We start from the raw sequence: 25,720 nt of genomic DNA, 5'->3' as shown, positions 1-25,720 counted from the left end.
GTACCCTAGCGCAGTTTAGATTAAGGGCTTCTTCACACTATGCGGTGACCTGCATTTTTCCACACTGGAGAAAGACAAGTCACTATACATCCTGTGAATGAGCCCTTAATCTAAATTGTGGCCTGGTGTACTCTATAAGTGAATGCAGTCTTTTTTTAATTTTTTCCTCCATGGCCACCATATGCAGTAATGGCCGTCTTTAGCACAAGAAAGATATTGGAAAAGAATACCTAGGGCTGCCCCAAACATGCCCCTGGTATGTTAGAGAAATTAGGACTGTCTCGGTATCCAAGGATTAGGCCACATTTATATTAAAATAACAATTTATTAAGAAAAAAGAACATGATTAAAATTGACTTGTACATAAAGTATTGGTAAACAGTTGATTACAACCGTGCATCGTTAATACAGATGGTTCCAAATAAATGGATGAACCCCATGGATAGTGTGGGGAGCTGAAATGTAGATCTTGATACAATCCTCAAGCACAAGTAGGCAGCATGCTGGTCGTGGGATAGTGACATCACTGCCATTGATTTATCAAGGGTACAGCTCCACTGCCATCACACCAGCATGAGAAAGACTACCAATAAAGTCCAGTTCACTTACGTAGTTTGAATAAATACACAAGTAAATCTAGTTGAACCTATAGAGAAAATAGATATTAAGAAAACAATTCTATACCCACAGTTGATCTAGAGCAGTGATGGTGAACCTTGGCACCCCAGATGTTTTGGAACTACATTTCCCATGATGCCCATGCACTCTGCAATGTAGTTGAGCATCATGGGAAATGTAGTTCCAAAACATCTGAGGTGCCAAGGTTCACCATCAGTGATCTAGAGGAAGGCAAAACCCTATTGAGCATAGCCCAGTTTGCTTCAGTGGAGAGAAATTCCTTTGTGCTCCCCCAGGAGGAAAGCAGATAATCCCTGGATCAGCTACCCGTGGCGTTATTACTGCTAAATGGTAGTATCCATTTATATTTTTTCATTTTTAAAAACGACCTACTGAGCTGGCCAGAAATAGTTCTTGAGGAAGTGTATTCCACATTTTCACAGCTCTTACTGTAAAGAAGCCTTTCTGTATGTGGAGGTTAAATCTCTTCTCCAGTTGTAAAGAGTGCCCCCTTGTCCTCTGTGATGACCTTAAAGTAAATAACTCTACACCGAGTTTACTATATGGACCACTTATGTATTTATACATGTCGATCATATCCCCCCTTAATCTCCTCTTCTCGAGAGAATAAATTCAGTTCCTCATAGCTGAGCTCCTCCATGCCTCTAATCAGTTTGGTTGCCCTTCTCTGCACTTTCTCCGGTTCTCCAATATCCTTTTGGTGAACTGGTGCCCAGAACTGAACTGCATAATCCAAATGAGGTCTTACTAATGATTCCAAGTCTACATTGTGTAGCCTGTCCTTTTTGCTTTTTGGTAAGCTGGATAAAGATCCCAAGTTGCACAGTGCACTTAAGTCAAGCTGACAAGGTCTCTTTAACAGACGTTCATCACTGTGGATGGTTGTCAACCATGAACAACCTTTTTTATTCTCGCTGTGGCTTCGTTGATGTATCCTGGAAGTGTGAGGTCATGCCCCTTCGACAGAAACCGGCTGCCATACACACGGGCCTAATGTCGACCAGTTTCTATTAAACCAGCCGATATTTGGCCCGTGTGTACAGGGCTGAAAGGGGGGTTCCGGCCGGGGAAAGAAAAATGTAAAAGTCAGCAGCTACAAACACTGTGGCTGCTGACTTTTAATAATCACACTTACCTGGGTGCCCGCAATGTCGGCCGCCCGAGGCCGACCCGTCCCTCGGCTCGCGGGTCCTGGCACCACCATTCGAACTAAGGGAAACAGGCAGTGGAGCCTTGCGGCTTCACTGCCCGTTTCCTACTGCGCATGTGCAAGTCGCGCAGCGCTTTGTGAATGGGACGCGATTGTTGTGGGACACACACAGTTATCATAAGACACCGCGCCCCATTCCCCAGAAGACAACGCGGGGAGGAGAAGACTGAACATCACCGCGGAGTAGGAAGAGGCAGATTAGGAAGACTGCCTAGCAACAGCCATTTCAGGTAAGTTTAAAAAAAATTTTTTTTTTTTTTTAGGAATTTTTTTATGCATTTTTTTTTTTTTTTTTTTTTAGGGTGGACCTCCCCTTTAAGGCTTTAACGTGTATGTAGACCCAACAATGAACTTCCCAGATCCCTTTTTATTATTCTATATTAAGTATACAAGTGAAAGCATTTTGTTATATCTGTTGGATGAATTAATACCTGTATATCTTGCTAGAAGTCCTAATAATAACTTCCTTTTCTCTTTGCCTGTGCTGTTATCAGTTACATTGGGGAAATAAAGCTTCCTGTGCCATTATAATAGAAACTCTTGCTTTCTATAGAAATGCCATAGAAAACCGAGCAGATCACTTCTAATTAACAAATAAGCTTGCACCCCACTTTAATTAGTAGAAGGATCTGCTCCCTTCTCTCAGTTTAGAAGTGTGGAACAGGCTTTATGCCTACACTGCTATCTAAGTTCACCCATTTGTTCTTTGCTCTCTCTGTGGACTACAAAACACCCCTTTCCATCCATGCTATGCAGAGTGTGAGGGGAGGTGTTCTGGAGTCTAATCTTAGGGTAACAACTCTGCTTCTCTGTAGATACAGTATGATAAGTAAGCATTGTCATACTGTGCCAGTGTGTTACTGGTGGGATCACAGGTGAAGCCTGCTGAAACCACCTGATCAGTCCCAGTGGTGTAGTAATAAACAGTGCTTTTCCCAGCATCTCTTTAGCATGTATTGCATCTACTGAGCCAAAGATAATTTGTCTATCAACAAAGCTTGGAAAGCCATAAGCCATGCAACAGGCTGCCTGTATTTAGACCTCAAGCTGGGAAAGGCAGTGAGCTAGTAACAGTAAATGGGGGGGTTAGGGTTGCAAGAAAGATTTTTTTTTTTTTTCTGTTTTTCTGGCTTGGGTAGCAATAATTTTATATAGATTTTTTTTCTTAACAAAGCTAGCATTCCCCCCTTGCTCAGGGACCTGCATTATGTGAGGACATGGGGAATATTTAGGCTGTTCTACTTTCTCGTTCCTCGCTAGATAGTTCATCACTCTCGGCTTGTGTCACTGTGACCGCCACTTGGCTGATTTCTCGAAGTTCACTTTTTATTCTCAAGTGTACGGCGGATTCATTTTGTGCTGTGGCATTAAAGAAATGGCGTGACTCATGCTGCTCGTCCCACCTAAATTGTAGCCCGCTGAGGTTCCATTAGGTTCAATCAGGCAGGAAGCGTACAGCATGTTCTTAACCCTCAAATGCGGACCAAAGAGCAGGTGGCAGGAGATGTTCAATTTCTTTCATACTCCTATATTCATATCCTGATGCTACTAGATTAATACGATCTGATTTAAGCCAATTTTTTATATTATTATTATTATTAATAATGCAATATAGATTTATGTGTGAGGGTGTTTTTATTTTATGATGCTCCAATGAAGATAGAAAATGAAGCCTTGAAAGCATACCGGGAGCACAGGTTATCTGCTCAGTACTTCAGTCTTCTATCTGAGCTTTGTTGGGCAGAAGGCACATCAGTCCTGTGATCGATTAATCTGGGAACCCCTTTTCTTTGCCTGTTTTTGTAGTTCAGGAGATTAAAATCCAATTCCGTGCTCCAGGCTTCTCTCCTCAACCAGCCTCCATTTTATGCTTTTTCGTACTTCTCTACTTACCGGTTTCCTGAGTCTTCAGACCAGTCACGTGACATTTATGGTTTCTTCACCTATTCTCCAAGAGTTGGCGATCCTCAATGATGCAGAGAGAGGCATTAACTTGATTACCTCAGTGCCACTATCTGCATCACTCTAAATGAGTGCAGGACTCTGAGGTGACACCTCAGAGGGGCCCACAAGGTCCTTTACTCACAGTATGCCCTCAGACTTCCGGGGTATAATTAAAGTGATTGTAAGGGTTTGTTTTTTTTATTTATTTAAAATAACAAACATGTCATACCTCCACTGTGCAGCTCGTTTTGCACAGAGTAGCCCTGGACCTCGACTTCTGGGGTCCCCCCGGCGAGAAAAAGAGGGTTCAGGTAAGTAAAACGGGGGCACTGGGGGGCTGCTGCACTGCAAGAGGTTTTTCACCTCAATGCATTGAGGTGAAAAACCACAAAGGTTTACAACCCCTTTAATGGCACCATACAAAAGTGCCATTTGTTACCATGTGTTGCCGTAATGCTTATTTTACAATTACAAAATCGTTCCGTGATTATTAAATGCATCAAAAATTGAATTATATTAGTGCCACAATGTGAAAAACAATAATCAAATGCGCCTACTAGCAATAAATCAAAATAAGCTTATAGAGTCTGTGCACCAAAGTCCTTGAAAGAAGGGAGCAAGTTCAGTGTCTTTAAACTGTCTTAATATGTGAAAACACCCAGTGCTAGCTCCAAAAAAATCACATGTTTTCATTCACCAGAGAACACGTGACTCTCAGTATATGGAAAGCCAAAAGCACTAGTACACTTATGCCCCATAGTTAGTGATACATAAGGATCTGTTGTTTCCCCAGCCCATATGCCCCTCCCAAGACCGATACTCTGGGAAAGTAGAAAAAAAGAGCACAAAGCTTGCATAGCGTAAAATCCTCAATTCAGCATTTATTGTAATGGTGATGATGTAAAAACACTTACAAGTATTGCAAGATCGGCATCCAACAAACTACAGTATCCTGAATTCCTATCACATATGTGTGGTGATGTTAAGACTTCCAGCTCCGCCCTACGCATTTTGTTACAAATGACATCATTAGGGGCAATCATTTTACAGCATATTAGACGTGGATTTGAATTGACCATAATTTTGTTTTGTTTCGATTGCACACTGGATGCGACCTTCATTAAAAATCTCATCACACTTTTTGTTGCTCACAAAGTTCACAAAGCAGCCATTTTTATCTAGGGTTCCTTCAGAGTTTCGTAGGGGACCTGTGATGGACTCGCCTGCCAAATTATGGTGCCTGCGCATTTATAGTGCCAACACCACGTGGCAGAAGGCCACACCATTCCTTTTATCGTTATCTGGGAACCCCTCTTCTTGCCTGTTTATAGTTCAGGGGATTAAAACCCAACTCTGGGCTCCAATGCCCTCCTCTTTCCAGGCAATATTTTATGTTTTTCTCTACTTACCATTTTTCAATGTTTTCAGGCCAGTCATATGACATGCAAAATCCTTTTTGCATGCCCTCCAACAGTGGGTGCCCTTGAGGATACAGAGGCGACATTGTCTTGATTACATCAGCACCACTTTCTGCATCATTTCTTTTAAAGTTGGTATTTATTGATTTTCAAAATTTAACAAAGCACAAATATAACAATATCAATACACTTACAACCTATTACAGAGTCCTTTGCATCTTTATACTGTGAGTGCATGAGGTCCAGCATGTCCTCAGACTTCTGGGGGGGGGGGGGATTAATGGTACCGCACTAAGTGTTGTGTACTTTATGGCAACGCCTTGATCTGACTATGACCATAGATAGGTTTTGTTCTTTTTGCTCTGAGTTTATAGAGGAGCCGCTCACAACTAGGGTTCAATGAATCCTTGGGGTTCCTCCAGGGTTTGCTTATAGTTTCTTGTGCTGTGATTGACCTCTGGTGTCCACATAGTTTGGAGCCAACATCACTTGGCAGAGCCATCTGCATGACACCAAGGATCTGTAATGGTGTCAATCTGACCACTACTGTAGGAGGGGCATTCCTCTTACTGTGCTCCAATGTAAGGAGCATTTTTCCACAGCCCCCAATTAATTGGTTTAAGAAAGGGTTCCCCAAAACTTGAAAATGATTTCAAGGGTTCCTCTTGGTGATAAAGCATGCATGGGAGGAAGGGAGGGGAACTGTGACAAATAAACATTTACTTTATTGTTGAAGATATATGCTTGCTTTCTTATTTGTCATCTTATTGTCCAAGAAGGATACTAGGGCATCTGATTATAGAATCATGTACAGGTTGCATATTCTGGTAATTCTTTTGACATTTTTGAAGGGTCATAGTTTGATGACGTTTCCAAATCTGACATTTCTCTGGTTTCTAAAGGTCCGGCTCACTGGCAACATTATCGTTCGCTGCTGATGCTGGAAGCGATGCAAGATGAAGTAGCCAAATCTCATTGCGAGCTACAGAAACTCGAGCTGGGTAAGTAATGGGCCTTTTTATCAGGCCAGACATTCTGTCCTATCTTGTTGCGCAATCGGTCTCCTCACAAACCTATTACAACGCTATCCATCATCTGGAGGACAAGAGGTCGCCATCTGCTTCATAAATACAGAGTGGTAAAAAGCCAATTTATCTAAAAATGTGAGCTGAAAATTACAGTGCAATATGTAACAGGCTGCTCACTTGAAAAAAAAAATACTTTCAGATGTTTGACGGTGACTGAGAAGGGACTACATAAAGCTACTTTTTTTTTTTGAAGATGCAATAAGTAACAAAAAATGTGAGATGTTCTGTAAAATGTTCTATTTGGTGTGATTTATAGCTCTGAAGACAAGAAAAGCGCTCACTTTAAGGGTAATATAGAGCAGTTTTTGTGCTATTTTCTTTAATATGGTCAGAAATACAAATAAAATACAAAAATAGTTAATTTTTTTTTAAACGGCTAAATTTGAAATAATAAAAATGTGTGAAAAAAATAGCCTAAGTTACAGTAGGTGGAGCTCCTAGGCTACTTTTCACATGCTATACAGCTTCTTCTAATTAGAAAAAGTTAAAGCCCAACTGAATTTTCAGCTTAAAACTGCTAAAGTCTAAAAGCTTGGAGTGGGACTTTATGTAGGTAATGCATGTGCTGGGCTGTGTTTGAGACCACTGTGGTGGACCTACATGTCCTCTTGTCATTATTCATCTGTATCAGAGGTTGAGAACTTCATGAGTTTTACCGCCTTAGGCTTTCCCTCTGTATATACTAAGTTACCATTCCCTCTTTACTCTGAGGATGTGGCTGGACTTGGCATCTCTTACATCACATCTGACCTGTCCTCTAGGCCAGGGATATGCAATTAGCAGACCTCCAGCTAGTGCAAAACTACAAGTCCCATCATGCCTCTCTCTCTGGTTGTCATGCTTGTGGCTGTCAGAGTCTTGCTATGTCTCATGGCACATGAAGTTCTGCAACAGCTGGAGGTCCGCTAATTGCATATCCCTGCTCTAGGGTTTTCCTTGGATCTGCATCCTCTCTTTTATGTATGCATCGTTGGGTACTTTAATGTACTGTTTACCTCCTGATGAAGGCTATATGAGTTGAAACATGTTGAGGTGTTTTTTACAGAAGGATACTGAAGTCATCTTTATTTGATGGAATGTACACATGCTATATAAACCCTTGATGTAATTCATTCCAATCTTTTTATACTTTTATATTTTTAAGCGTATTGATTAAAGCAATATAATTTTCCACTCTGTTATGGTATCTATATAATGTCCCACTCCTTGTTTTTAGACTATATCCAATCAGGGATGGGGTGCCATTTTGAAAGCAACAAGATTATAACAAAGCCGCTAAATACATTAAGTGTATCAAAACAAATGGTGTACAATGTCTTACAGTTCAGTTTGTGTAAAAAGCAGCCACAGCCCTGGGAAAAAATGCCTATGCAGAAATGCTGTAGAGAAGGCCACTTGGTCTGTGTGTGAAAGCAGTGGTCTCTGTGCAGAGGTCCAACATGCCTCCCTGATTCAGACATACACTATATTGTCAAAAGTATTGGGACACCACATTCAACTCTTCTAGGAAGGCTGTCCACAAGGTGTAGGAGTGTGTCTATGGGAATGTTTCACCATTCTTCTAGAAGCACATTTGTGAAGTCAGGCACTGATGTTGGATGAGAAGGCCTGGCTCAGTCTCTGCTCTAATCCATCCCAAAGGTGTTCTGTTGGGTTGAGGTCAAGATTCTGTGCAGGCCAGTTCCTCCACCTCAAACTCGCTCATCCATGTCTTTATGGACCTTGCTTTGTGCACTGGTCCAAATCATTTGGTGGAGGGGGATCATGGTGTGGGGTTGTTTTTCAGGGTTTGGGCTTGGCCCCTTAGTTCCATTGAATGAAACTTATAAGGCATCGGCATACCAAGACATTTTGGACAATTTCATGCTTCCAACTTTGTGGGAACAGTTTGGGGATGGCCCCTTCCTGTTCCAACATGACTGCACACCAGTTCACTAAGGAAGGTCCATAAAGACATGGATGAGTGAGTTTGGGGTAGAGGAACTTGACTGACCTACACAGAAGAGTTCTGATCTCAACCCGATAGAACCCCTTTGGGATGAAATTAAAGCGGAGAGTTCAAGCCAGGCCTTCTCGTCCACATCGGTGCCTAACCTCACAAATGCGCTTCTAGACGAATGGTCAAACGTTCCCATAGACACACTCCTAAACCTTGTGGACAGCCTTCCCAGAAGAGTTGAAGCTGTTATAGCTGCAAAGGGTGGGCCAACTCAATATTGAACCCTACGGACTAAGACTGGGATGCTATTAAAGTTCATGTGCGTGTAAAGGCAGGTGTTTCCAATACTTCTGACAATATAGTGTATATAGCTGTTTAATCAGCAGGGAGCTTTGTTGATTGCAGAGCTATAGATCTGACTCCGCAGGGGCTGTGTTGGACCATGCAGAGAGACCACTGCTCCCGCATAGAGAACAAGGGTCTTTCTGTATAACATGCTGGCAGGGGACAGGATTTTCTACTCCAGGCCTCGGCGGCTGCTTTCTGAATTTTGCACACATTCAGTTTTATGCACCTAAAAATGCATTTAGCTGATTTAATCTGAATGTTCAATTGGTCTTTAAAATGAAGTGCGACATTCTGGTGCAGTCACATTTATATGGTAGCCCCCGTTTTTATACTCATCTGTCCCAGATCTAGAGAGATGACGCTCACTAGATGGCTTGTCGAATTCTTCCAAGCAAGGACCCTCTGTACCTCCATTCATCCCAGTGGAGCTCATTGTCCAGACTACACCATAGGAATGAATGGGAGGAGAGGAAGAATGTGACAAGTGACTGTGCAATCTAGTGAGCGATTATGTTGCTGGATCAGGGACAGGTGACTGGAGGTTGGAGGCTGCAATTACAAAGGTGCAATTAATCTTTAGAGCGCACATTTCATAAGAGGTTTGTCGTCGGTTCTATCAGAAAATGAATGGAAAAAACATCTGCTGCATCACCCAGCTCTATGGCACTAGCTAATCACAGTGGATCATAAAATGGAAATCAATAGCATGTCAGCTGCTGTCACTCCCATGATTTCAAACAAACCACTAATTTTAATGACAGCTTGGTAGATTTATTTCCACTCCACAATCAAATTGATTATCCTTAATGCCGCATTTTACAGATTTGAGGATTTTTTTCATGGATGATGAAACCTCCTTTGTTAGATGTTAGAGAATATATTGTGTTCAAGATGTCGGTTATTTTACGGAGCTATGATATGGATCTTATGCAAAAAAGTATTTTTACTCTAGACTCCTCCAGGCAGAAAATAAGGAAGAAAACATTTAATTCACTTATGTATTCATTACAATCATGAAATGTTTTTGTAATGTACACTAATAGAGGAATATATCTTATCAGACTCTTGTAAACCGAGCACAGGAGCGTTCAGACTGGGAGGGACAGCATTACCCTAGCCGAGCAGTACTGCAATACACAATGCTATCCGCCTCCATACACAGCTCAACTTTTCTCTTATTCGGCTGCATGAGAAAAAAAATCAATTGATTCCCCTATCTACGCTAATAGTATAGATTGGGGTATTAAATTAAAATTTATGGAGGTCCTACTCAGTACATTATTTTTGCAGCAAAGGTCTGAATCATATGTTTTTGCAATGTCTCTGATCCGTCCCATCGCAGCCCCTTCATGTTATATCGCAATCCCGTTCTTAAATAAATGTCCTCAGTCCTCTGCACATCACAGCCCCCCACTTCACATCAGTCTCCTCTTCACATTAGTGTCCAGTGACCCTTCCCCTCCCACACTCACTCCCTCCCCTTTACACCCCTCCCAACATCACTCCCTCCCCTTTACACCCCCCCAACATCACTCCCTCCCCTTTACACCCCTCCCACATCAGCTCCCTCCCCTTTACAGACCCCCCACCCACAATCACTCTCCCTCCCGCGTTACACCCCCCCCTCCCACATCACTGCCCGTCCCCGTTACACCCCCTCCCACATCACTCCCTCCCCTTTTTACAACCCCTCCCACATCACTCCCTCCCCTTTACACACCCCCCCACATCACTCCCTCCCCTTTACACCCCCCCCCCACATCACGCCCTCCCACATCACTCCCTCCCCTTTACACACCCCCTCCCACATCACTCCCTCCCCTTTACACCCCCTCCCACATCACTCCCTCCCCTTTACACCCCCCTCTTACATCACTCCCTCCCCTTAACACCCCCCCACACACTCCCTCCCCTTTACACCCCCCCACATCACTCCCTCCCCTTTACACCCCTCCCACATCACTCCCCTCCCCTTACACCCCTCCCACATCACTCCCTCCCCTTACACCCCCCCCACATCACTCCCTCCCCTTTACACACCCCCTCCCACATCACTCCCTCCCCTTTACACCCCCTCCCACATCACTCCCTCCCCTTTACACCCCTCCCACATCACTCCCCTGCCCTTTACACCCCCTCCCACATCACTCCCTCCCCTTACACCCCTCCCACATCACTCCCTCCCCTTACATCCCCTCCCACATCACTCCCCCCCCTTTACACCCCCTCCCACATCACTCCCTCCCCCTTACACCCCCCCCTCCCACATCACTCCCCTCCCCTTACACCCCTCCCACATCACTCCCCCCCCTTACACCCCTCCCACATCACTCCCCCCCCTTACACCCCCCACAATCACTCCCTCCCCTTTACACACCCCCCTCCCCACATCACTCCCTCCCCTTTACACCCCTCCCACATCACTCCCACCCCTTACACCCCTCCCACATCACTCCCTCCCCTTACACCCCTCCCACATCACTCCCTCCCCTTTACACCCCCTCCCACATCACTCCCTCCCCTTTACACCCCTCCCACATCACTCCCTCCCCTTTACACACCCCCTCCCACATCACTCCCTCCCCTTTACACCCCCCCACATCACTCCCTCCTCTTTACACCCCCCCACATCACTCCCTCCCCTTTACACCCCCCCCCACATCACTCCCTCCTCTTTACACCCCCCCACATCACTCCCTCCCCTTTACACACCCCCTCCCACATCACTCCCTCCCCTTTACACCCCCCCACATCACTCCCTCCACTTTACACCCCCCCACATCACTCCCTCCTCTTTACACCCCCCCACATCACTCCCTCCTCTTTACACCCCCCACATCACTCCCTCCCCTTTACACACCCCCCCCACATCACACCCTCCCCTTTACACCCCCCCACATCACTCCCTCCCCTTTACACCCCCCCCACATCACTCCCTCCCCTTTACACCCCCCCACATCACTCTCTCCCCTTTACACACCCTCCCCACATCACTCCCTCCCCTTTATACCCCCCACATCACTCCCTCCCCTTTACACCCCCCCCACATCACTCCCTCCCCTTTACACCCCCCCCACATCACTCCCTCCCCTTTACACCCCCCCCACATCACTCCCTCCCCTTTACACCCCCCCCACATCACTCCCTCCCCTTTACACCCCCCCACATCACTCCCTCCCCTTTACACCCCCCCCACATCACTCCCTCCCCTTTACACCCCCCCCACATCACTCCCTCCCCTTTACACCCCCCCCACATCACTCCCTCCCCTTTACACCCCCCCCCCACATCACTCCCTCCCCTTTACACCCCCCCCACATCACTCCCTCCCCTTTACACCCCCCCCACATCACTCCCTCCCCTTTACACCCCCCCCACATCACTCCCTCCCCTTTACACCCCCCCCCCCACATCACTCCCTCCCCTTTACACCCCCCCCACATCACTCCCTCCCCTTTACACCCCCCCAACATCACTCCCTCCCCTTTACACCCACCACATCACTCCCTCTTTACACCCTTCCCCACATCACACCCTCCCCTTTACACCCCCCCCACATCACTCCCTCCCCTTTACACCCCCCCCCCACATCACTCCCTCCCCTTTACACCCCCCCCACATCACTCCCTCCCCTTTACACCCCCCCCACATCACTCCCTCCCCTTTACACCCCCCCCACATCACTCCCTCCCCTTTACACCCCCCCACATCACTCCCTCCCCTTTACACCCCCCCAACATCACTCCCTCCCCTTTACACCCACCACATCACTCCCTCTTTACACCCTTGCCCACATCACACCCTCCCCTTTACACCGCCCCCACATTACTCCCTCCCCTTTACACCCTCCACATCACTCCCTCCCCTTTACACCCACCACCACATCACACCCCTCCCACAGCACCTGCCCTTCTTTACATCACATATGCCCCACAGCACTACCCCCCTTTGCATCACCTCCCCTAGAGAATTGCCTCCTTTTACATCACTCCCCCCCCCACAACACTTGCCCCCCCTTTACATCACCCCCCCAAGTAATGTCTCCCTTCACATCACTCGACACAGCATTGCTCCCCTTTACATCTCCCCCCACAGCACTTGCCCCTCTTTACATCACATCTCCCCTCCCCCAAAGTACTTCCCCCTTCACATTACCTCCCCAACAGCACTGCCCCCCTTTACATCTTCCCCCACCCCCCACAAAGCCTCCCTTTACATCACTTGACACAGCATTGCCCCCTTTACATCTTCCCCCACAGCACTTGCCCCCCTTTACATCTCCCCCTACTCAGCACTGCCTCCCTTTTTATTTCTCCCCTCCCACTGCACATTCCCCCCTTTACATTACCCCCACCTCCTCCAGCAATGCCTCCCTTCACATCGCTTGACACAGTAATGCCCCCTTTACATCTCCCCCCCAGCACTGGCCCCCCTTTACATCTCCCCCTACTCAGCACTGCCTCCCTTTTTATTTCTCCCCTCCCACAGCACTTGCCCCCCTTTACATCACCCCCCCCAGCAATACCTCCCTTCACATCACCTGACACAGCATTGCTCCCCTTTACATCTCCCCCCACAGCACTTACCCCTCTTTACATCACATCCCCCCCCCCCCAAGCACTACCACCCTTCACATCACCCCCCCCCCCCCAAAGCAATGCATCCCTTCACATCACTCGACACAGCATTGCTCCCCTTTACATCTCCCCCCACAGCACTTACCCCTCTTTACATCACATCTACCCCCCCAAAGCACTACCCCCCTTCACATCACCTCCCCCACAGCACTGCCCCCCCTTTACATCCCCCCCCCACAGCACTTGCCATCCCCTTTACATTTCTCCTCTTCGAACAACACATGCCCCCCTTTACATCACCCCCCGCCCCCCAGCAATGCCTCCCTTCACATCACTTGACGCAGAATTGCCCCCCCCCTTTATATCTCCCCCTCCCCCCACACAGCACTGCCTCCCTTTTTTTATTTCTCCTCCCCCACAGCACTTGTCCCTCCCCCCCTTTTACATCACGCCCCCAAGCAATGCCTGCATTGCCCCCCATTACATATGCCCCCCCCTTTTTTCTTTCTTCCCACAGCATTTACTCCCGCTTTACATCACCCCCTTCCCCACGGCACTTGCCCCCCCCTTTACATCTCCCCCATAGCACTTGTCCCACATCACCCCCCCCCCCCCCCCCAAGCACTGCCCCCCTTAGATCACCCGACACAGCAATGTTCCCCTTTACCCCTCCCAGTAACAAATCTTGCTCCCCGTTCACATCACTCTCACCTCCCCTTTAAATACCCCCCCATACACTGCTATTTTCACATGCCCCCCCCCTTTTCCCATGCTATCTACATGAGTAATTTCTCACAAGATTTCCTAAAACCAAGCGGTAAAAAGATGACAGGGAAGGGATCTCTAGCACACAGCCTGTGATTGACAGCCTCAGCACTGTTCCTGTGTGCTGTGTAAAGGGGGATGTGTCCCTTTCCTCAATTCAGCTTTCACTCTGAGCTCTGTGGAATGTATATGCAGCTCCCCACCCCCTGTTTTCTGAAAACTCAGACAAGCTGTATAAATTCTGCACTTTGGCTGTAGAGGAGAGAGGGCTGCAGATAAAGGGGTACACCTTGGGTAGGAGGATTTGTTTAATTTCTGTGTGTCACCCGGTCTGCCCCCCTTTGACGCTACGGGAAAGCCATAGTTTTAAAAGAGCCCACAGTTTTAAAAGAGCTGTCACCTGCGTGGACGCGTCATATGGCGTGTGCTTACCATGAAGGCAGATCTTCTTTATTTTTTTTTATTTTTTTTCGGCCTGTCGGCGGAGGTGAATGGACTACGTGGGACAGTTTTATTTTTTTATTTTTTAATAAAGGACTTCTCACACGGCGTGTGTTGTTTTTTTTTTTTTTTACCATATTCACCCTTTTTTTGTAAAATGGTACGGGTACAATGTACCCTTTACCATTTCAAACAGGGGGGGATGGCGGGATCTGGGGGTCCGCTTATTAAGGGGGGCTTCCAGATTCCGATAAGCCCCCCACCCGCAGACCCCCACAACCACCGGGCAAGGGTTGTGGGAATGAGGCCCTGCTCCCCATCAACAGGGGGACAAGGTGCTTTGGGGGGGCTACCCCAAAGCACCCTCCCAATGTTGAGGGCATGTGGCCTGGTACGGTTGGGGGGGGGCACTCTCTCGTCCCCCCCCCCCCCCCCTTTTCCTGCGGCCTGCCAGGTTGCATGCTCGGATAAGGGTCTGGTATGGATTTTTGGGGGGAACCCACGCTTTTTTTTTTTTTTTTTTTAATTTTGGCGCGGGGTTTCCCTTAAAATCCATACCAGACCCTGGTATGGATTTTGAGAGGGACCCCCGCGCCTTTTTTTTTTTTTTTTTTTTTTTTTTATTTTGGTGCGGGGTTCCCCTTAATATCCATACCAGACCTGAAGGGCCTAGTATGGAATTTGGGGGGTCCCCCACGCATTCTTTTTTTTTTTTTTAATTTTGGTTCGGGGTTCCCCTGTGGGGGAATCCCATGCCGTTTTTACCAATGAACTTTTATGTGTATTGCCGGACCAACAATTCATTATAGCCGTGAGTAGTTTCAAGTTAACTTTTTTCCTTTACAAATGTCATTTTGCTGTCAGACTGTTCTAAACACGTGAAACTTTACAGGCATACTATAGACACCCCCCAGGTACAAAATTTTAAGGAATATTACACTTTTATTGTTTCACTTTATGCATTATTAAAATCACTTTAAATTAAACATTTTTTGCATTGATTACATGTCTCCTGGGGCAGGACCCGGGTCCTCAAACACTTTTTATGACAATAACTTGCATATTAACCTTTAAAATGAGCACTTTTGATTTCTCCCGTAGACTTTTAAAGGGTGTTCCGCGGCTTTTGAATTTTCCGCAAACACCCCAAATTGTTCGCTATTCGGCGAATGGGCGAACAGCCAATGTTCGAGTTGCACTCATGTTCGACCCGAACATAAAGACCCTATTTGAGAGTAACTTGGTTTGAGAGTGTTTTGCAAGATGAGCAAAATGTTTAAATTAAATTTTGACTTTATATACAAGCGATGTCTTGCTATAGTAGTGTCATGTCACAACTGAGTATAAAAGAGAAGAGAGGAGCCTCTAAGTGTAGCAATACAGTTACATTTAATGAAGGTACAACATTTAGCAACTCACATAGTTGATGATTAAAACAGGCACAGCTAAGTATGCAGGCATCCGGGGTAAAGCTGTCCACATAGACCATCCTCCTCACAGCCATCAACGTCGTCCCTTCCACACTGCGCTCCACGAGCGGTTCAAGCCTCCCTTTCAGATCTCTCTACTGCAGGGTAGTCTTCCCGGTCACGATTGCAGACTGACAGCGGTGAGAGGAGGCAGTGCGGAGGATGGTCTATGTGGACAGCTTTACCCTGGATGCCTACATACTTAGATGTGCCTATTTTAATCATCAATCATGTGAGTTGCTAAATGTTGCACCTTCATTAAATGTAACCATATTGCTACACTTAGAGGCGCTTCTCTTTTCTTTTATACTCTGTAGCTCCTGTTGGATTTTGCTTCTAATCCTCTTGTGGAGGCTTCCATTTGTGGATGGACATTTTATGGTTACACAATCACATTGCTATAATCTTTTTATATGGACATTAAACTGAAGTCCTTATGAATAAATGGTTGTGGAACGAATCATCTGAGTTTCCATTATTTCTTATGTGAAAATTCTCTTTGATATACGAGAGCTTTGGATTACAAGCATGTTTCTGGAACTAATTGTTCTCGCAATCCAAGGTTTTACTGTATTGCCTACTCCTTTTTCCCTATTTAGTTGCAGAGCAATACAAGAAATGGTGTGAGAAGCTTTCTATTGACATTGACAGCTCAGACATGGCGGGCTGTCCCTCTGAATTCTGCACCCTGCCTCCTGTACTCGTGTACAGCCATCCGGATGAACTTCGTGAGCTGACTAGCACTCATCTCCGAGTGCGGGAGCTGCAGCAGAAGATCTATTTACAAAAGGTAACATGAGACCATTACATGGTATGGAGAATCCTCTCTGTTGGATTATATCGCACAAGTCAGCGCTTATCGGTCTATACTTTTTTTTTTATTATTATTTTGCTTCTCCCTTGTGTCTCCTCCTCTGCTTCTCTCCATTTCTATCTGTCTTCTAATGTTATGTATTATTAAAGATGAGCTTCAGACATGTAAAAATAACACAAATGTATGCATTTGTTTCTTAATAAAAGCACACACTAGTTTTAAAGCGGAACTAAAGTCTACGGTACTTACCTCTTGCTTCAACGGTCCAATGTCCCTTGCTGGTGCTGGCATCTTCTACCTGGCTTCTTCCAGGTGCCAGGCTGCAGTTGTCTTCACTGGCTGGAGTGGAATGATGCCATTTTTGTGAATACGCAAGAGTTCAGTCATCCCGGCACACAGGAGCTGTGCTAGAAAGAAGTCTGGTAGGTTTCTTTCTCTGCAATAAGGAGCTCTTTTTTTTTTTTTTTTTTTATTCTTCTTAATGAGGCTTTAGTTCTGCTTTAAAGTGGAACTTCACTCTCTCTCAAGCAACATTTATTATTTTTAATCCCCATGCTGCTGGCATTAGTAAATAAAAAAGTTTTTTTTTTTTTTTTTTTTTTTGCATTTCTTAAGATACGTCCTGGTTTCTTGCCTAGGCAAATTGTCATTCATCCCAGGAGTAAGTAACCCAGGAGTCCTCAGGAGGAGAGGAGGAGGGTTTTTTCGTAGCTAAGAACACACTTCTGCATACATGCTTATGCTAAGGGCATATGGATTCCAGGAAGTAAATGCTACATAAATCATTTGCCCTTACTCAAGATGGCCACAGCCAGAAATGCTAGGGCGTTGTTTTTCAAAGTGATTCTCAACAAAATAAAGCAAAGTGACATGGAAGGATGGGGATTATTATTATTATACAGGATTTATATAGCGCCAACAGTTTACGCAGCGCTTTACAATATAATGTTAATCACGCCCCCTCATTTAAATATGACCCACCCCTTCCTCTCAAGGCCACACCCCTTCCTATTTAAGACACACCCTGTCATCTGTAAACCACACCCCTTCCTCTTTCAATTGATGGGCACAGTGGCTTTGTTTGATGGGCACAGTGGTGGCGTTTCTTGGGCACAGTGACTGCGTTTGATGGAAACAGTGACTACGTTTGATGGGCACAGTGGCTGCATTTGATAGCACAGTGGTGGCAATTGATGGGCGTGGTGGCAATTGATGGGCGTGGTGGCTGCGTTTGGGCACAGTGGCTGCGTTTGATGGGCCCGGTGGCTGCGTTTGATGGGCCCGGTGGCTGCGTTTGATGGGCCCGGTGGCTGCGTTTGATGGGCCCGGTGGCTGCGTTTGATGGGCCCGGTGGCTGCGTTTGATGGGCCCGGTGGCTGTGTTTGGGGGCTCAGTGGCTGCATTACTAAAGCTGCCTGGGTTACGGTATACAAGTTTTTAAACCAATTACCAGAGGGTTCCCGCCGTCGTCATCGTCCTCTCTCTCGCTCCTCCTCCTCTGGTAACCAGAGAGAGACACGTCCCGACTCCCCGAGCTGGACTGCAGAGGTGGGTAGGCGGAGCATTATGCTCCGCCTCCATCAGTTAAGCTGACAGAATCAGTCATGGTCCGTTTTATGGGGGCGGCCCCCGTGTCTTGGCCTAGGCTAAGACACAGCACTGCTCACCACTGTCATGAATACAGCCTCACCATTGCCATCAGTGCAGCCTGATTGATGCCCATCTCAGAGAGGACAGGGAGGGGGGCGGGACCAGCGCCAACAAATTACATACAGGAGAATCTTCTGTTTACTGGGTGGCCTCTTAATGCAAAGTCCGGCCTCCTATAATAGACAGAACAGTCGTCCAATGCCAGCCCAGGAGATGGGACTTCCTATTACGGAGACCGCCAAGTAAACAGGAGATTCTCCTGTATGTAATCTGATGGCACTCATCCCGCCCCCTCCCTGACCCCTCTGAGGCTGCCAGAATGATAAATACGGTGTATGTGTGTATATAATATATTTTACAGTTGTGCTCATAAGTTTACATACCCTGGTGATTTTGGCCTGATAACAAGGGATTTGAATGGCTATTAAAGGTAACCATCCTTACCTGTGATCTGTTTGCTTGTAATTAGTGTGTGTGTATAAAAATTCAATGAGTTTCTGGACTCCTGACAGACCCTTGCATCTTTCATCCAGTGCTGCACTGACGTTTCTGGATTCTGAGTCATGGGGAAAGCAAAAGAGTTGTCAAAGGATCTGCGGGAAAAGGGAGTTAAACTGTATAAAACAGGAAAGGGATATAAAAAGATATCCAAGGAATTGAGAATGCCAATCAGCGGTGTTCAAACTCTAATCAAGAAGTGGAAAATTAGGGGTTCTGTTGAAACCAAACCACGGTCAGGTAGACCAACTAAAATTTCAGCCACAACTGCCAGAAAAATTGTTCGGGATGCAAAGAAAAACCCACAAATAACTTCAGGTGAAATACAGGACTCTGAAAACATGTGGTGTGGCTGTTTTAAGATGCACAATAAGGAGGCACTTGAAGAAAGATGGGCTGCATGGTCGAGTCACCAGAAGAAATCAATTACTACGCAAATGCCACAAAGTATCCCGATTACAATGCGCCAAACAGCACAGAGACAAGCCTCAAACCTTCTGGCACAAAGTAATTTGGAGTGATGAGACCAAAATTGAGCTTTTTGGCCACAACCATAAACTGTTCATCTGGAAAGGAGTCAACAAGGCCTATGATGAAAGGTACACCATTCCTACTGTAAAACACGGAGGTGGATCGCTGATGTTTTGGGGATGTGTGTGCTACAAAGGCACGGGAAATTTGGTCAAAATTGGTGGCAAGATGAATGCAGTATGTTATCAAAAAATACTGGCGGAACATTTGCATTCATCAGCCAGGAAGCTGCACATGGGACATACTTGGACATTCCAATGTGACAATGATCCAAAACACAAGGCCAAATCGACCTGTCGTTGGCTACAGCAGAATAAAGTGAAGGTTTTGGAGTGGCCATCTCAGTCTTCTGACCTCAATATCATTGAGCCACTCTGGGGAGATCTCAAACGTGCATTTCATGCAAGACAGCCCAAGAATTTACAGGAACTGGAGGCTTTTTGCCAAGAAGAATAGGCAGCTTTACCATCTGAGAAGATAAAGAGCCTCATCCACAAATACCACAAAAGACTTCAAGCTGTCATTGATGTTAAAAAATACATGGTATTAAGAACTGGGGTATGTAAACTTTTGATCAGGGTCATTTGATTAGTTTCTGTTTTCATTATGATTTGAAAAGAGTAAACACAGTTGATTAATAATAAATGGCTTCAGCCAAATACTAACCATGAGTGAAAAAAGTTTTTGTGTTATCATTCGTATTCTCTGAAAAATGTATGTATATAAGATAGATGGATATATAGATATATATAGATAATATATATCCAAATTGCCAGGGGGCCGCATTTAACCTGGAACGCGGGCCGGACTTTGGACATGCCTGATGTAGACAGAAAAGGGCTGCAGGAGATAAGCAGCACTAAGATTACAACAAAGTGTAAAAAAAAAAAAGGTGAAGACTTAAAAAAACAAAAAAAAGGGTATTTGTTTCAAATACACAATTTTTTTAGAACAACAAAAATAAAAAGTTTTACGCTGTTCACCCACATCTGAGAGTGAAATCGCTTTCTTGGACCCAGGAATATGGGCAAGTCAATTTAATGGTCAATTATTTGCTATACCATGCATTTTGCTGGTCTTTGTATCCAATGAGCAGCTGTATGAGGTCATTTTAATTACAGTTTCTCTGTACTGCGACCACAGATCTGTATTCTTTTACTGATTCTCCAGGAGGCTTCTCTTATCTGTTCTCTCTATGGAATATACAGCTGTGCAGTCTAAATGTCTAAAGACAGGAAGTCCCTTAAGCAGCCCAGTACAAAATGTCTAGAACTGATGAGAATTCTGCACACATCTACCCACCGCCGGGCACCAGGTTACCGCAGGATCACACAGCTCCTTGTCCTGATAATGTGTGACATCCACCACAGGTCCCTATGGTGGGGGACCTGGATAAGCTGCAGCAAACAATGACTGCACAGATTTACTAACCACAAAGGCAAAATTGATTTTCGTGCAGTGACAAGTTTCTGCACCAGAGAAGATTAAATACATTACATAAACAATCTCCTGGTTAGATCCTCAAATCACCAGAAGAACAGGAATACAAATTTATGAAGAAATTCCAGTTTGAGGTCTGTTGCCGTAACTCATTCACTGCCAGATCAGTTTTGTGTTTTTGTTTTTTGTGTTTTTCACACGTTTTAAAAAATAATTTAGGTCTGAAGATTAGCTAAAACCCCTAAACCTATATTTTCTGAAAGCAGTCACCCTGGAGAATAATATAGTGGTGATTTGCAATTTTTTATGTCACATATTAGCGCAACCATGTAAAAAAACACAAAATTTCAGTAAAAAAAATACGCTAAAGGGCACACACACAATATATTAGCAAATATTTGGGTAAAATGTAAATGGCGAGGTTGTGCCAAGTGAATAGATACCCAACATTTCAAGGCCTTAAACAGCATGTGCCCTGGAAATGTCAATAATTCTATTTTCCATAGGCAACACTTTAAAAGCCCCTGCAGGTCTTCAGTGTAGAGTTAGCCATGAATAACAGCCCCAGAATTATTGCTCTCACTCCAGTATGCTGCAATATGTAATGTGTTTCACAATCAAGGTTTTCATGCATAGTCACCCCGACACAGATATTTACATTCATCCTTCTAGATTGTAAGCTCTAACGAGCAGGGCCCTCTGATTCCTCCTGTATTGAATTGTATTATAAATGTCCTGTCTGCCCACATGTTGTAAAGAGCTGCGCAAGCTGTTGGCGCTATGTAAATCCTGTATAATAATACATGCATGGGGGGGCCTCAAATATTTTTTTTGGGGGGGGGTTTACATGCGTTGGGTGTAACACATTTTTTACACTTTTTTGCCAAATATTTTAGTTTTCATTGTATAATCCCCTATATAATGATTTTTTTTTTTGGGGGGTGGGGTACTCTTAGCTTTGGGCAGTAACGGGCCTTTTTTATGCAGCCATCAGGGGTCTATTAGGCAGGCCATAAATTATGCAATTTTCTTTCCCAGAGGGGAATGTTTTTTTTTTTTTTGTCAACAAAACTTTTTACTTCCAGACCGCTTTTCTCGTTTTTCTGTTTGTTCCTCTGCTCTCCTTTTTTCTCTTTGCTTTCTAGACTCATATACTGTAGCTTGCAACTTTTGCTATCATTTATATGATTGTTGTCAAGCCTCCAGCACAGATGGATTCACTTTATTCATGTTAATGATATTTAATTGCTGCTTACCACCTTAGCCTGGAAAAAAGCCATTAGAGTAATGCTGTGATCTGTCGCAGGTGCTGAGCGAAGAGCTGCTGGCTGAGGCTGAATCGCAGTGTCAGAGCTCCTCGCCCTCCTATGTACTGCTTAGAGCGATCTACACCCAGCTGTGTGAAGGGGGAGACACCTTCCCGGTACTGGTCCATGATGACGGCTGACCAACACCAACCACATGGAACGGACCACACCAGAGGAGAACCAAGAACTGGCCTGGATACACATCTGCTTCCAAAGGCGGGATATGAAGCCATGTATATACACAAGGATTCCATATTTACTATGATCATGACCCGTCATCAGAGATTATGTATCAAGGATCATGAATATATATATTTTTGTATAAGTGTTTCCGGACAATAGTTTGACAGACAACACAGACCGATGTTAGGGTTGCCACCTCATCCCTTTAAAACTGAACACATATTAATTACACGGGTTCTCTGGCTGATTAAGGTGGTAATTAAACTCTCTTGATGCCTTATCTGCATTAAATTAGCCTCAGAACCTGTGTAATTCATATGTGCTTGGGTTTAAGGGTACATATACACTGAACGCGTGTTTGAAAGCGTGCAATTTCAGCTGAACTGCATTTCAGTGCGAGTTCGGGGGCGATCTGAAAGATATCTGTACAGGTTCATGCACAGATGTCTATTGAAATCGCCCCCGAAGTCGCCAAAAGTAGTGCAAAGTCGGCGTGGCACCGATTGGGACAGTGCCGTTGCCGGCAATAGGCTGCGATTTGGCCTTCCATTTGACATGTCAAATCGCGCTAAATGTGATTGTGGGCTAAAGGGATGAGGTGTCAACCCTAACTGATCATGGAAATGTTCACTTTAACCACTTCAATACTGGACACTTTTAGCCTCTTCCTGCCCAGACCAATTTTTTAGGTTTCAGCGCTGTCGCACTTTTAACGACAATTGTGCGGTTATGCAACACTGTACCCAAACTACATTTTTTTATCATTTTGTTAACACAAATAGAGCTTTCTTTTTGGTGGTATTTAATCACCTCTGGGGTTTTTATTCTTTGCTAAATAAACGAAAAAAGGCTGAAAATATTGAACAAAAACAAAAAGCACATTTTTCTTTTGTTTCTGTTATAAAATTTTGCAAATAAATAATCATTCTTTATAAATTTAGGCCAAAATATATTCTGCTACATTTCTTTGGTAAAAATAACCCAAATCGGTGTATATTATTTAGTCTGTAGGAAAGTTATACAGTCTACAAACTATGGTATATATCTTAAAACTGATTAGTCCTGATGTACTGACAGCCTATCATTTCTTGAGGCCCAAAAATCTCAGGACAGTACAAATATCCCCCAAATGACCCCCTTTTTGGAATGTAGACAGTCCAAGGTATTTAGTAAGAGGCATGGCAAGTTTTTGAAGTTCTAATTTTTTTTTTGGAAAGTGAAGTATTAGTATGAAATGTGTTTTTTTTCCTTTTTTTTTTTTTTTTACATACTGTCACAAGTGCAGTACAGCGACGTCATATGGCGGTGATCAGGACACTGGTGACAGAAAAAAAGTGTGTGTATGTGTGTGTGTATATAGATAGATATAATATATATATATATATATATATATATATATATATATATATATATATATATTTTTTTTTTTTTAACACTTTGCTATGTTACCAACATTGTACTACTCTGGGGAAGATTATAAATATCTCCTTTTTATTTTTATTTTTTATTTTTTTTACATTTTATGTTTTCAGGCATTTTTTTTTTGTTTTGTTGTGATTTGCTGTCACAGTTGATCACATGGCACAGATGGGTCTTCTTGATGATTATCAATAATTTGAAGGGGTATGGCTCTTACAAGTGGCCCACTTGCTTCAGTACAATCAGAGATATTACCGATCCCCAAAAAGTACATCTGGAAGAAAAACAAAGATCAGGAAGTCAAATTTACTTTAAAGGCAATGTGTAGTGTTTTTCATATATTTGACTTATTTATGAATAATTTTTAAGAGTAAAAGTAAATGGTTTTTGAAAGTGTTTTTTAAGCAAAGAAATATGCAGTATAAACGTTTGAACTGTATACTTTTACAGCTTACGGTGGTAGATGCAAGTCTATTGGCTGTGATGTGCGACACAGCCGCTTGACAAGTCGAAACACATTCATTCAATGGGTGCCATTTTAATTGCTGCGATGCAGCAAAAAAAAAAAAAAAAAAAAGTTCCTGCGCTACTTTTCTATGTCTTCCTTGTGACATGAGTGCCATAGACTGCAATGTTAAAAACACAAGTCGCAAGGAAGTTGTTTCGTTGCCTTATCTTTGCGACTTCACAGTTATTTTGTTTTTAACCCTATACTCCATTCTCATTCCATTTTCTGCTGTGTACCTGTGGCTCAGCCCATCCCTGCAGCTCAAAGTCTCTTCCAAGCATTGTCCCCTCCCAAATCACCTCCTAGCAGGCACATTGTACAGCTGTGTTCACAGTGCAGGAAAGACGGCTTCCAAGAGACTGAGGGATGCTCTCAACAATGAACAACGCATCCAACTTGTATGTGAGCGCCCTGCAATTTCTGATGTGAGGGATCTGATCTCCAAAGACCAAGGCAAGCAAGTCCGAGCATGGTTAAAGGTAGCAAGACTCTACCATGAGGATTGGGAGAACTTTTCGGCCACAGAACAGTCTAAAAAATGTAAGTTCAATAATGTGTCACACTCTGTACTATGATGATTGGCTGAACGCAAAATGATCGCAAAACATGAACGTCACGTTGAAGTCGCAATGCAAAGTCACATGGCTCTTGGGGTCCCAGCAGTATGAACTGAGCCTCGGTGTTCTGGTGTGAATACATACCAGAATATCGCAATCACAGATTTTACACATACACAGCAAAATGACCCAGAAAAGGAACACTCAAGCCAGTGTTAATTTCAGTCTTAGGACTAAAATGGCATTTTAGTTTTAGTCCCATTTTAGTCCTCTGCAATTGTTTTTAGTTCTCCAGTACATTTCAGTAATTGCAATTTAGTTTTAGTCATAGTCTTTTGACTAAAATGTCTTTTAGTTTTCGTCGTATTTTAGTCATCTCAGTTGTTTTAGTTTTAGTCAAATTTTAGTCGACTAAAATGTTTTAGTCGTTTTATTCGACTAAATTAACACTGACACTCACCCCTCCTCACCTATGGAGATTGTGTGGTGTTCATCTTCAGTCAATGAGCAGAGCTAGTACTGGGCTTTATTAGAAAGCCCAGCAAAAGCATAAAAGCACATTGTAGTAAATGTTTATTAATAAAATTAAGGATTTCATGTAAATCAAAACATTTATGGAAAATATCAGTTTGTAAACTTAAAAGTAAAAAAAAAAAAATGCCCAAGCACGCTAATGCCCTGTACACACGGTCGGATTTTCCGATGGAAAACGTGTGATAAGACCTTGTTGTCGGAAATTCCGACTGTGTGTGGGCTCCATCACACATTTTCCATCGGATTTTCCGACACACAAAGTTTGAGAGCAGGATATAAAATTTTCCGACAACAAAATCAGTTGTCGGAAATTCCGATCGTGTGTACACAAATCCGACGCACAAAGTGCCACGCATGCTCAGAATAAATAAAGAGATGAAAGCTATTGGCTACTGCCCCGTTTATAGTCCCGATGTACGTGTTTTACGTCACCGCGTTCAG

The 25,720-nt window shown here is 44.3% G+C and overlaps 1 protein-coding gene across 6 annotated transcripts in view; it reads left to right on the top strand.

Moving 5' to 3' along the window:
- TEDC2 (tubulin epsilon and delta complex 2) overlaps positions 1 to 23,388 on the top strand; it is a 96,236-nt gene extending 72,848 nt beyond the window's left edge. For 3 of the 6 annotated variants that reach the window (XM_073636624.1, XM_073636626.1, XM_073636625.1), the window contains 3 exons: positions 6,114 to 6,212; positions 16,438 to 16,628; positions 22,078 to 23,388. In XM_073636624.1, coding sequence (XP_073492725.1) covers positions 6,114 to 6,212; positions 16,438 to 16,628; positions 22,078 to 22,218 — 431 coding nt within the window. In that variant the 3' untranslated portion in view covers positions 22,219 to 23,388. The remainder of the gene's footprint in view (positions 1 to 6,113; positions 6,213 to 16,437; positions 16,629 to 22,077) is intronic. The other 3 variants (XM_073636621.1, XM_073636623.1, XM_073636622.1) reach the window with 1 other exon arrangement.
- Positions 23,389 to 25,720: the final 2,332 nt, after the last annotated feature.

Source organism: Aquarana catesbeiana, linkage group LG06 (genome assembly GCF_042186555.1).
Source record: "Aquarana catesbeiana isolate 2022-GZ linkage group LG06, ASM4218655v1, whole genome shotgun sequence".
In the NCBI taxonomy this organism is placed as follows: domain Eukaryota; kingdom Metazoa; phylum Chordata; class Amphibia; order Anura; family Ranidae; genus Aquarana; species Aquarana catesbeiana.
This window is presented reverse-complemented; position numbering and strand designations above follow the sequence as displayed.